We start from the raw sequence: 14123 nt of genomic DNA, 5'->3' as shown, positions 1-14123 counted from the left end.
CTAAATTTAATATAAGTACCCTAAAATTCTCAAAATATACATTATTCGAGTATTCCTTCTTTAACGCAGTTTTGAATATTCACGTAACAGAATTGAATTTAGTTTTCTAGTTAGAAATAAGTTCTTTGTGCCCGTGTAGATAAGACCACCAATAAAATTTATTCGACCGCCAAAGCGCAATAATTCGTGTTATTGTGTTCCGGTTTGAAGGGTGATTGAGACATTACATCTAAAAGCACAAGGAACATAACATTTCAGCTCTTAAGATTGGTGACGCATTGAAGATACAAAGAATCAGTAGTGATCCCCATCAGATAGACAATTCGCGAGACCGCCTACCAATTACATATAAACTTTAACTTAAATGTATGTAAATATTTAATTAAACTTGACAGATTGCGACTATTACATTTAAATAGAAACGATCCGATTGTAACACTTGATATTTTAAAAGCTCACATTTTAAATACAAAACTCTTAACATTCAAACACGATAACATCAAATTGTACACACCAAATACTTCTTTATCATTGTTTTATGTTGATATTAGTGAAAACATTGACAGTTATACATGTATTAATATGAGATTTTTTCGGACGCGAAAGTTATCGTGACAAACTGTCCTTCAACTGCGAGTATTATGTCAAAGTATTTTTATCTCTTATCATTGGCGCACGTAACATAACATAGTGATATAAAATTAAATATTCTCTTAAAACTAAGATAAAAAGAAAGTATAACAAATAATAAAGCATTATTTTTTAATTTATACAAATAATAATAATAATACAAGCAATAACTATTTTGTATTCGATATATATTCATATTAGTTATAAGAGGAATTTTGAAAGTGGCACCGATAACCGAGAAGCTATGTGGCAACCGGGTGTCATAGTATGGGCATGTTATGCGGAGGAATGAGGACCATGTTGTGAGGAAGGTCTTGAGCATGGACGTGGATGGTATAGAGGAAGGGGACGACCAAAGAAACGATGGATGGATTGTGTGAAATGCCATATGGTTAGAAAGAATGTTACATGTGAGATGACGTCCGACAGAGAAGTATGGAAGACATCCTCCGCCGACCCCGAGTAAAATTGTAATAAGGACAGGAGGATGATGATGATGATATATTCATTATTCATTATTCATACATACACTTGGATAATCCAAGATAATCTATAATAACTCACATTGTAATGCACTTGTGAAATGTCGAAAGCCAAACGTCACGAAACTTTGATACGTGTATCTCTTAAATTTTTTTGTACTAACGGTACCAAATCCTATTGCATACTGTCAGCACAAACGTTCGTGTTTAAAAATTAACTACCAATTTATAACTTAATGACAATATTAATGTATTACTTTTGTGATATCAAAGCTTTTAAAGAGTATTTTAGCCAACGTAGAAACAGCAGAAGGTATTGAATATGATCACATGTTTATCACCTGTCAAATGTGTAATATTCACTTACGACCTTATGCACTATCAATAGGGCATGTATATTAGAAAACTCCTATTCGATTCTCACTCACAGTATAATAATGTCCTACCGGTTTCACTGTTTGCTGCAAAGGATATATTGAGGTGAAATATGCTTGGGCAAGGAATATATATGGTGTTCTCTCTATTCCTTTCCTCATAATTCGGTGGGATAACAATACGACTATGACCGGTATTGGGAACAGAAAAATCTGCTTTACGCAACTACCTAGTAACTCTGGGCTGTTGCAAATGTCAGAAAAACCCAAAAACGTTTTCGACCCTGCCGTGGCATCACGAATCTGAACCTATATGTCTCAACTCAAAGACTATCCAGACTAACGAAGCTGTTTTGACCATATATATATATATATATATTGGGTCTATTTTGCCAGATCTTAATAACATTCACGTGCAGGCTTATTGAGGTTACAACAAAAATCATAAACAATTAATTAAAGTGATACAAAAAAAAACTCCAACAAATCACGAATCGTAAAAATACCAAGTCATTAATCGGCAGTTACGAGATAAGCCGAAGAGTTGACATTGAAAATGACCAATATGTTTATATCTTAGAGTTCAAGGAGGTAGTTTGTTTTATGAATGAAATAAAAACACTTATTGGATTTGATTTAGATAAGTTTATTTTTATGCCTTTTATTATTAATAGAAAACATAATAAATAATTGAAGTAGGTGATGGATACCGAATCTGGGTAGTGGGTCCTACTGCTGAGATTAGCTTAGCTCCTTTTGAGGATATCACTTGGACCTTGGAGCTTGGGATTTTGATACAACCGTCTCATAGGTCTTTATCGAAACTCTGGAGGTAAATTTTTGTGGATGCAAGTAGTTGTGCAGTGTAGAGTTGTAATATAAATAAAGATTTATGATTGGGGTACTGATTGTAGTCCATATAGCAGAGCTATTAGAAAATTGCATGGAACATCAAAACCTAAAGTTTGTTTGTCTGCACTCCTTCTTTGAATGGAATAGAGCAGTCTCTTTCAAACTTCTTGAATAAGCGACTCTTACTTAAGTCAAAAAATTCTGGCGACAAACCATGGACAATAATGAAATCATTTCCCTGGCTTTCAACAATAGCCATTTCATTTCTTTCTGTTAAGACTAACGCTGATATTTGTTTGACAAGATATGGCAGCTAAGCTGGTCGTGATCACTATTAACAGAACATTTCGAACATTATTGATCAAAACGGTTTATAAAGACATGGGTTCTAGATAAATTAGACTGAGGCTTAATAAAATTGTAATCTTTTACAGTATATGATCCAGGATAAAAACCCCTTGGTAACGCTTCAGTACCCCTAGGGTGTGAATAAACTAACTGTGTAGACCACAATTTAAAAAACACTGGAACATATATTATTGCAGTGTAGACGTGCTTTTTGCGCGTGAGTTGATTTTTTATAATATCTTGGAAAAAAACATACAATTATGACCAATTCTTTATTTAGTTTCCATTTAAGTACTCTCAAACGTTGTTAATTAAGGTTATGTTTACTGGCGAAAGGAAGTAAGTTTCAACCGGGAGCCCTACGACACCCGCCTTTTTTTAACCTCATATAATCGTAATAATTAGTCGTAAAGCTCAGTTACCTCGCTGTTACTAACCCTGCTTGCATGCATACATACATCAACTAAAAAAATGCAATTAACTTCGATGTCAAAGGTTTGATTCGATCCCTACAAATGGGTCTATTTTTAGTTTTTTTATGCAATACTTGGCAAACATAGAGCCTCATCTGATGTAAAGTAAGTACCGCCAACCATGGACATCTGCTATACCGGGGGACTTGCAGGTGCGTTGCCTGCTTTTAAGGAATGTGTAGTCCCCTTTCTTGAAGGTTACCAAGTCGTATCGGTTGTTGGGAAACATTCTTTTAATTTTATTGTCTTGTTTAAGGACGCTTTACAAAAAGTGGTTTAAAGATTGGCTCCGAGTTTAGGGCATCAATTTAAGCGCTAAGTAATAGGATATATAACGTGAGCAAGACTTGAGCGTGGCCGTAAGTTGTGTACCAAGACAGCCTCTTGTTTCCCTAGATAATTCTATAACAACTCACTTAAATGTAATTTCGAATGATTCAATAGTATTTCAGTTATAACCAGTGTTGTAATTCAGCACTTATATAAAGACAATCATTCAAATTTTTCTCAACAACGGAATAACTTAAAAAGTAACCGATAAGGTATATATAGCAAATATCAAATGCCACGTAGCTCTAGTGTTTAACTTGTAAGGTTTCAAATGCCAAATACCTAGCTTTGATTATCGTGTCGGGTCCAAAGTTATTTAATTTTATTGTTGCCAAGTCACGACTAAGTTTACCTTATAACTAATTTTTTTTTTTTCTTAAATTGGCGACAGAGCTGTTTCTCATGCCAGATTTAAACCATATCGCTTGTAATCTACTACCATACTATCGCATGCACGATCTTCGCTCTCATTTTAATATATTATACATACAAAAGTCAAATGTAATTCTGTACTCTGATACTAAAAGGGTCAAAGCACATTTTTTAATTAAGTACAAACCGTATTTGACATTTGCCATATCACTGTAAATATAATAAATTATTTTCGCTAAAACGGCATAAGCTGAACATTACTAATCCCAATAATATTACGCATAGATAAATAATATAGTCATTAGGTGTTTTATATAACATAATATCACATTATATAAAACAACTACGATGTGATCATTATATATATTCTGATTAGCAAAATTAAAGATATATTAACATATGCTTATTTAGCTCCAAGGGACAGAAATTATCGATAAATCTATATTAACATTATACAAAGAAAAAAAAAATCTTTCTTTGTGTATATAGGGATGGAATCAACATGCTATATACATAAAAATAAGTTTTTTATCATATCATTTTCCGAAACTGGGCTTGTAGTTACACATAGCTAATTACTATAATTATTTACGCTTAAATTTTCTGTATAAACACAATTTTTAAATAATCGATATTCGTATTGTTTTTTTAATCGGTATCGTATCAGCAATATCGAATAAAGTTGCATCACTAACAAACACAATGTTGATTTCACGTTCGTCTCATCGTGACTTCGCTGACTATAGCGATCTAGTAACATACATAACACACATACACACAACATAACAATTTAAAACAACATATCTGATTGTACAGTCAGCATCGAAATAAACCAAATAAAACACTTGGACATTATATTATACTAGCCACCCGAAACTATATACCTACAACTTTGACATTGAAGAAAAAAACGTAAAAAGAAAAAAATCTAATTTTTTTTCGGGTAGTAAAGTTGAAATTCTAGAATTTTCTCTCCTATAATATGTATGTTTTATGCTAAACCCTCCTCTTGAATCACTCTCCAACCAAAATCCGTTGCGTAGTTTAAAAGATGAAATCGTACGGCCGGAAACGACTTTGCTTTATACACTAATTAGAGATTTTGGTGTATCGATAATTCCACAAGAGAAGTGACTTTACGACAAATAAAAAAAATCGAAATAGTTCATGTATAGTATACCTTCTCGTAATGGCAACTCTTAGCCCAGCAGTGGGAAATCTATTGTGCCTTGTAAATATTAGGCATATACATATATGCATATTAATATTTGTTATTGTTATTAATAACTCAAGACTCGAAAGAGTCGGCGAAAACAATACATAATATACCCGAGACACTTTATTATTTAATTTGGAAGGTAGTCGAGCAAGAAATAATACTTTTGTACCAACTCTTCGGAGCTGACTGTACGCAAGGAACAATCTCGAAGTTTTGTGTCCGTTAAAAATAAACAAACATGGAAAATATTATATAATTCATACTTTTTGCATATTTATAATAATAAAAATAATTTGTAATAATTCACATTGCGAACCGATATGGCTTAGTGGATAGAACACATCTCATGTTAAGTGAAGGCTGCGGGTTTAAGTCCAGGCAAGCACCGCTACGTTTTTTGCTTATATAACCACCAAGTAAACAATGCTGCTCCAATGCGGTCCATACACCCCCAACTCACATTGGTAAAAAATCCTTCAAATTAAACATACATACATAAAATTGTGATATTTTCCTTCACCGTCGAGCAAACCAGATATGAATTATAAACTCAAATCATGCAGATAAAAAATCAGTGAAGCCTTTTAAACTTGCAATCATCGGTAAAGATGCACGCCTTCCAACCCGTGGACCATCGCAGCCGAGATTGGTTAAAACTTAATTATCCCGCAATATTATTGGTATTCATGCATATGATTTCATAGTATATGACGTCATAGGCATGAAAAGAACACAAAACCCGCCCTCCCCTCACCACACAGACGCGGTCTGACTTTAAAATATCCTATACTTTTACTTCGCAAAGTCGGTTAAAATTGAATGACGAAATTCGTCTGCGGTATACTGTTATCTCGAAACATATGATTTGATATATCCATTATCTGTGGTCACTTTCAACATACAGATCGAATTCTAGAACTATTGGATTTTGTTTTACATATACTAATATATTGGCGAAAGTAACTCTGTCTGCCTGTCTCTCTGTTAGTCTTTTACAAACAAAACTCTGAATTGAATTTGATGAAAATGATTTATGCCGATCAAGACCAAGAAAACGCGAGCGAAGTGACCGACAACCCGTACTATACATATACTTGCTACCCATCACGACTGCGAACTGGTAGAATATAGGTTACAAAGAGACTTTATATAAAAGGACAAACATACAAAGTCCTGGTTGTTTTGAGTCAGATATTCTCACAGCCGTATCCGAACCCACCAAATATTCATCGCAATCGGAAGAATGTGAATGGGGGTGAAGTGGCATATATAATAAAATTATATTAAGACAATTCTGTTCGGATTTGTTATTAGGTCCTTACATATGTAATTAGCGTTTTGTCGTACTGACCACTTTAATCTGAAATATCTCCTCTTTGGTAAGGAATTCCAAATTCAAATTTATAAATTTATTTAGCTGGTACATTTGAGTTTTGAAAACAGTCATTCATTTGTTTTTTCCTCATTATTTTTTCTTCTGCGTTGCTTATTATCGCACAATGGAATACATGAAATATAGGTATATTTACGAGTACGAGTCCTACCGTGGCACCAGTGCTGCAGAAACAGCTCGAAGAATTAATTGATGTGTACGGCGCTGGTGTCGCAAAAGAAAGTACTAACACTAACTCAGATGAGCTACAATTGGAATGGCTGCGACATCCACCGTACTCCCCGGACCTTGCTCCAAAAGATTACTATTTTTTCCGGAATTTGGACAACTTCTTACAAGGAGTAAAATTCAACCGTTCAAACCGCCTTCAAAGAGTTTATTGATTCTCGCCCCCATGGTCTTTTTATTAAAGGAATCAATGAACTACCTATGAGATGAAAAAAGTGCATAGATAACATCGGTGCATACTTTGATTAATTACTTGAAATTACTTTTATAATAATTAGTCACGGGTGGCTGGCTGCGCAGTAATCGTCTTTAGGAAGAAAGGGCTGCGTCCTCTAAATCCTCTAATGCAATATTGCCAAAGCTTGCGAGTCAAATTGGGGTCAGAGATTTAGTAGTGCATTTGACAATTGTCCATGTAGATAAATCAAATAGAATTCCTCAGTGGAAACGACGTAACGCTAAAGTTTTATTTGCAGTAACATCTTTAATGTAATTCTCTTTCTCTGATATCCATAAATTTTGGCTTTTTCCGCGAGTTAACGAAATAAGGATCATGTTGTATTGTCTTGACGTGAAACAAAACAAAAGAACGGTACTTGTCAGTTTATTATAAACCATCTTTCCCACAGCTTTCAAAATAAATAAGGTTAAACAAACGAGTCGAATAAGAAAGGCGATGAATCAAATTATTTAACATGAATTTACGGAACATCTCTTAAACCTTCATAACGGTTTACGACCTTTTACAAATATCCCTTCCTTAATATAAATACACCTATATATTTATTTAGAACCGGTATGGTTCAGTGGTAGTTAATTCATCAATAACACTAAGAATGCAGATTCCCAACAAAGGCACATTTATTTTCAAGAGATCAATTCTAGCTCAGAATTATTCATCTCGTGCTTGGTAGTGAAAATATCGCTTACATCGGATGAACATCTTCCACGTGTGTTCTAACCACTGAGCCATCACGGCTCTCAACAGACCAAAATAAAGAAAAAATATTTTTATTATATATATTAAATGAATCTTCGTGACTATGATATATTAATCACTATCCCCATCAGACTAACAAACATGAGCGAACATCGTGCGAAAACCGCTGAGTGATTTTAATTGAAACGTGCAAAGAAACAGTTTATAATATACTGCTGCACACGGGATAAGTTTAATACATAAAAAAAAGTATTTTTTTAAATAAATACTCCAATTCACGTGAACGAAGTCACTAACAGAATACAGTCAAATGATATCGTAACATAAAAATATATGTATAATTATATTTATATATATTATATATACAAATTAAATTAAATGACTTTTAAATGACATTAATTTTTTTTTATCTATAAACTACGCTATTTTTTTAAAGGCGCATCACGCAAAACCATTGCATACTGACCTGAAAGTATCATTAAATTCAGTGCGTTTCAGGTTTTATATATAATTCAACGTATAACGTATCCACAACAACGCGTGGCCGAGCGAAAAATAATAATAATAAAAAATAAATGTTTATGTCGCGTTTAAAAAAAATGCATATGTATAGTAATGGAATAATGCTGCATTGCATTACACGATTCGCGACAGTCGATTCGAAATTTAAACATCAATAAATTATATGTACCGTTTAAAAAAAGAATTACAGATTAAATAAAACAACAATAGAAACCGATTTGATTTTTTGTCAATTAAATTTACTATATTTTTTTTATTTGTAATTAAATAATAATAATCAGAATTAAATTAATAAATATTTACTTACGGTAAAATAAGCCGATATAAAAACCGACAACGGCTATCGCTAATTTAACGACATCGTTGGTAGTGTCTGAACCGAACTTTTTTAATAAATCACTCATTATGTAAGCTTTCACTGGTCTCGCCTTACACTGATTCTCCACCATGATTAAAAAGTTATTATTTTCGAACACTGATAACCCAACGACCGGTACAGATAAAAAACGAAACGTCCAGTTAAAAAAAAAAGAAGCGTACGAATCACACGAAGGCTCGGTCGAGAATGATTTTAACGCCAACGAAAGTGCTAAGCTACACTTGCTGACCCTAGCTATTTATCTATCTAATTATGTTTATATATTAATAGTACATGTAATATGTATTGATAACACAATAATAAAACAATTACTTTTACATACTCCAGAAAAAAAAGCGTTGAAAAATCTAAATCTGATTTCTTAAAGTACAATTTTGGCGTAAAATAAAAAGTAACCACGCTGCTCTACGGACATGTGGTAGATTTCATACGACACATAGTTGGGACTTTATGTATTATTCCACGAGACGAATTAAGTACATAAAAAATCAGAGATTTTGGACGCCGGGAAGTTTTTGAACTTGTCAATTTTGATTAAATTGCATTTGCTTGCACTAATGGGCCATCTCGGCATTTTATACGCAAAAGTTTAATGATATTCGTCATAAGCGTTTCACGCAAACGTTACACAAAAACGTTGCACTCGACAACAAAAACAAAAAATATATATCATCGCATCTAAATAATTATAGCAAACTTTTATTATAACGTACGTTAGAATAATTTACGTAAGGATAATAAATAACCGTTGCATAGTTCTATGTACGGTTTTTATGTGCAACGCAAATGTCAACGATCAGACGGACAATTTACGTAGTGCAGATGAAGACTGCAATCGACTAGTTTTTGCCCTACCACCTGTAATTATATTTTTAGATATATTTTCTTATACGGTATACTGCATCGCGTCCCCATACAACAAGTGCTTCTCAAACTTGTTTATAACTTAACCACACTAATTTATTTTCTTATGTAATCTATCTTATATTTTATATTTCGCCCAATCCACTGAACCAAATTAAGTAAGCTTGAACTCCAAGGCAAGGCAAGAAAATAGGCTAGACCTAACGCGACAAACTCCTAAAACGAGACCGAAGCAGCGGGCGACAACTAGTTTTAAATCAATATGAAAAATGTAAATCAACCATGACCTTAAATAAAACTTATATCGTAGCTGCAGTTATTATACATCTCTTTATCTATACTAATATTATTAAGACATACAATTTGTTTGTTTGTCTGTATGAAGTTATTTCCATAAAAAATATAGTAGTATAAAGCTATATTATTCCTGAGTGCTATAGGGTATAAATTATATTTATATCATATATTCTCTTTTTTTTATGGCATTTGTTGGCGGACGAGCATATGGGCCACCTGACGGTAAGTGGTCACTACCGCCCATAGACAAAGGCGCTGTAAGAAATATTAACCATTTCTTACATCACCTTACAGATGTTATGTCCCTTGTGCCTGTGATTACACTGGCTCACTCACCCTTCTAACCGGAACACAACAATACAGAGTACTGTTATTTGGCGATAGAATATCTGATGAGTGGGTGGTACCTACCCAGACGGGCTTGCACAAAGCCCTACCACCAAGTAAAGTCTCTTTATTAATATATTGCATCCGAGCGAAACCGGTGCGAATCGTTAGTTGATAATGAAAATGATCACAATACGAGTAAAATTAACTATATAAAAATTATATAAAATTAAATAGGTAGACGAACTTATCCCAATAAAGGACGAATGAGTGAATCTTTAATTTGAGGAAATTTTCGGGATACTAGAGGACCGGTCAAACAAGTACATAAAAGGTCAGGTTTAATTCTAGAAATATATAAATTATCTATAAAAATTACATACTAAGTAATATTCATTACATAATTTTTTTTAAATTATTTCACTGTAGATGAAAATGATAAATTGTAGTCAAGACGGTAGCAAATGTTTTTCGTGGATACATAAACAAACCTAAAGGCTGTACAGAAAGACTTAGACAAAACGTTGCTATATAATTGTTGTGTTCGTTACTTAGTATATGAGTAACAGAAACAAAAACTTTAATTAAAAATAATATATATTTTATATTATGTACTTGACCACCAGATGGTATGTGGTCACCACCACCAATAGACGTTAGCGCTGTAAGAAATATTCACAAATTCCTTAAATCGCCAATGCGATCTGTCGAGCTAAGATGTTATGTCCCTTGTGCCTGTAGTTACACTGGCTCAAACCAGAATACAACAGTACTAAATATTAGTGCTTGGCGGTAGAATATAGGCTGGTACTAAAAGTGGGTGGTGCCTACCGAGATGGGCTACCAGAAAACCCTACCACCAAATAAATAAACGTCTTGCAATATTGCACGACTCGCGGCTCGTAATGATCTGTTATTGGTATAGAATTAAAATCTCAATTTCATATTAATAATATGAAACTCAAATTAATATAATTTAGTTATATTAAACCCACCATAAGTTTAAGTCTTAAAAAACCATTTTAATAAACCTAAAACTGCAACCCAATCAAACTTTGACGAACACTGTTACAGACATGATAATGACAGCCTCGGAGGCTTCTCCTATACATTACGACATCCTGCATTTTTACTAGCCAAGGTAACATTTTAAAACCTAGATAATTACGTAAATAACGACTTGGTCTTCAACGTTGATGAATGGATGTTTGAATTAAAGTTCCATCAACGGGCTACCAATAAATCATATCTAGACTGCGATTCTGTGTGAATGACTTCGTATCACACTCGTGAAATACGGACAACAGACTTACGATGAGACGGTATTTTGATACTTATCTATACATATAATAAAATTGGAGTGTCTGTTTGTAATATTAAAATAACCGCGTTTTACTAAATTCATATGTATGTATACACGGTAGATATACCTAAATAACATTTTTTACAATTTTTGGCTGTCTGTCTGTCTGTTTGTTCCGGCTAATCTCTGGGACGGCTGGACCGATTTTGACGGGACTTTCACTGGCAGATAGCTGATGTAATAAGGAGTGACTTTTATTTATTAGAATTACATGTAAAATAATAATAAAGTCACGCTTTTTTATTAAATTCAGCTAGTGTCTTATAATTTTTATAATTGTTATAGTCAACGTCGCTTATCACAAACAGACATCGTGTCCTGCGTTGAGTTTCGATTTTCTTCTTACAGAATACCTTGCTGGCTTGGGATTGGCGTAGGCAGAATTTCATTCCATCGCTTATATCTCGTACGCCTAACAAATAAATTGTCAAAAGATCTATTTTTTTCTATATAAGTATGCTTACATATAGCCTATTCGAATCGAAGTAGGAAAAAAGATAAACTAATCTTACATTCACGTATTTCATGCGATTCACTAATAATTCAGCTATATTGTGTAGTGCCCAATAGTAAGAGATAATGATTAATATATATTTATTTATAATACAACACTATAACACTCAACTACTTATTTCCATTTTGCTTCCAAAATTCCGATAACAGTTTCGTTGACGTTAAAAGCGCCATTTTTTCGCAAATCCATAGTGATTAATCAAGCTCTCGACCAATGATATCGCGTCAATTTGCTGTCAAATGTTGTTCATTTGACTTATCTCCTATTATGGTTGGAATAGAGTATACAGTGAGACATTGACGAAAAACCAATTTTGTCATATCAACTGACGCCATACGGTCTTATGTAACTTGGTACAGTTCTTTAAATTGAATTATCATATTGTTAAAATCGTTTATGACGTTTATACGATAGGTGGTAAATGGTACGCTTATTGAAAGTCATCTACATTGCTTGCAACGAAATAATTTGTAATCTGGTCAATTTATACTTTAGTTAACTATTACTAGTTACTATATTAGCGATTAGAGGATGGTGATGACTTGACTACTGGAAATAGGCCTCTACCAAGGTTACACCAGAGCTCCTGGTACTCCAGTTTCCGCATCCAGTCGAGTTCTGCCACGTTTTTTTCGTCCGGTTATTGGCTATCCTAGCTGAAGACCGACCCAATATGGATACAAAACTATTTTTAGCCAATTGCCAATTGCCTAGACATCGACGCTGTAAGAAATATTCCATATCTCTTTACGGTAATATTATCTAAGTGTTAACGTCAATTTTAGCGCAATATTATTTTCTTTCCATGTTTATATTCACACCCAAATACATCTTAATTGTATTGAAGACATAAGAGAAGGTCGTGACAACGTCTGTAACAATGAGCTATAAACCCACATTTGGTGTACATTTCCAGAATGTTCCAATACTGACGCAGAATTCATTGACGCAAACATTTACTTTGAAAAAATATACAGGGGACCTCCTATTTATTCTACTAACATCTCATTTCCGAAACAAATTCGACTATTCCTTCAAGGAACCTTCATTTAATCATAACTGAGGATTAATTTTGCTTATTGATATCGGCTGCGATCCAACTTTGACAGAACCGCTGCAGATCGTTGCCTTTGTAGAATAGGTACTTTGCTGAACGGCAACGCTTCCGTTTCTTATGAATAAAAAACGGTCGTTATTTAAAAGAAAACGTGTTTATATAGGTTACCAAAAAGTATACAATATACATTCAAGTACTACGTATCTTTATTACTGGATTTATTCGATGAGACATCCACAGGATACCTGTCAATGATATACAGACCAAGACAAAGCTAATTCTTATTAACTTATCCCAGATTGTATGTTCAAATCGAGAACACAACTATCGAGTAAACAAATCCTAAAAATAAGTTTGACGAAGATAAAAAATAACCTTGATAACTATTTATTGATCTCAGCGACAAGTAAACTGCAACTAACATTACATGCATAATACGTGTTCGAAACAATACAGGAATTTAGAGGAACAGGATTTGTAATTACTGATGAATGGATTGGACCATTACTATAAGAACTCAAGTATTAAGATTACTGCTGATACGAGAAAATCTAAACCTACTCATATGGAACTTTCTAGTTTCCTAGATATTAGACAAAATTATAACACAGATACAAAAACCAACACAAACAAAATGACAGCAAAGTCAGCTGTCATTTTAGAAATCAGTGAAAACTAAAAAGAAAAAATAAGCTTTGCGATCCTGACCTTCAAACTGTGTATCAGTGTCTATATGTGCGGTAGTGTAACTAAGATTATTTTAATTAGAATTATAATAGCGCCGGTAAATGATGTACACGTATTGTAATCGGTATTAAAGTCTTACAGAAGTGTAAAGACAACTCTAAATGTATGCAAGAAGAGACGGCAAGAAACTTGCTCAGTATTCAATACATCATATTATCATATTATATTATTTTCTAAGACAATTACTTTTTAGCGCTAAAAATAGAATGTTCGCAGTCTTAGACGAAACTAACAAGCGGAAAGAGCAGGACTTATGGGTTTTTCTTTAAATTATTTACGGATTAGCGTGAAATACTAGGAAACTGTGACATTAAATTCATATTAAGCTTTTACGTAAAAATGTGCACGGAAAAGACATATTATCGACTATTATTCTAGACAAATCTTCAAAACATTGCGATTAGGAACCATT

At 33.4% G+C, this 14123-nt stretch overlaps 1 protein-coding gene across 2 annotated transcripts in view; it reads right to left on the bottom strand.

Annotated features, from left to right (window-relative positions):
- Positions 1–14123, bottom strand: part of LOC125073376 (transmembrane protein 68) — a 32120-nt gene that overhangs the window by 13366 nt on the left and 4631 nt on the right. The window contains exon 1 of one of the 2 annotated variants that reach the window (XM_047684182.1): positions 8471–8719. The exons of the other annotated variant lie outside the window; for it this stretch is intronic. Coding sequence (XP_047540138.1) covers positions 8471–8612 — 142 coding nt within the window. The 5' untranslated portion in view covers positions 8613–8719. Of the gene's footprint in view, positions 1–8470; positions 8720–14123 lie in introns of those variants that run through there. 2 annotated transcript variants of the gene reach the window in all.

The sequence above is a fragment of the Vanessa atalanta genome, chromosome 24, assembly GCF_905147765.1.
Source record: "Vanessa atalanta chromosome 24, ilVanAtal1.2, whole genome shotgun sequence".
In the NCBI taxonomy this organism is placed as follows: domain Eukaryota; kingdom Metazoa; phylum Arthropoda; class Insecta; order Lepidoptera; family Nymphalidae; genus Vanessa; species Vanessa atalanta.
This window is presented reverse-complemented; position numbering and strand designations above follow the sequence as displayed.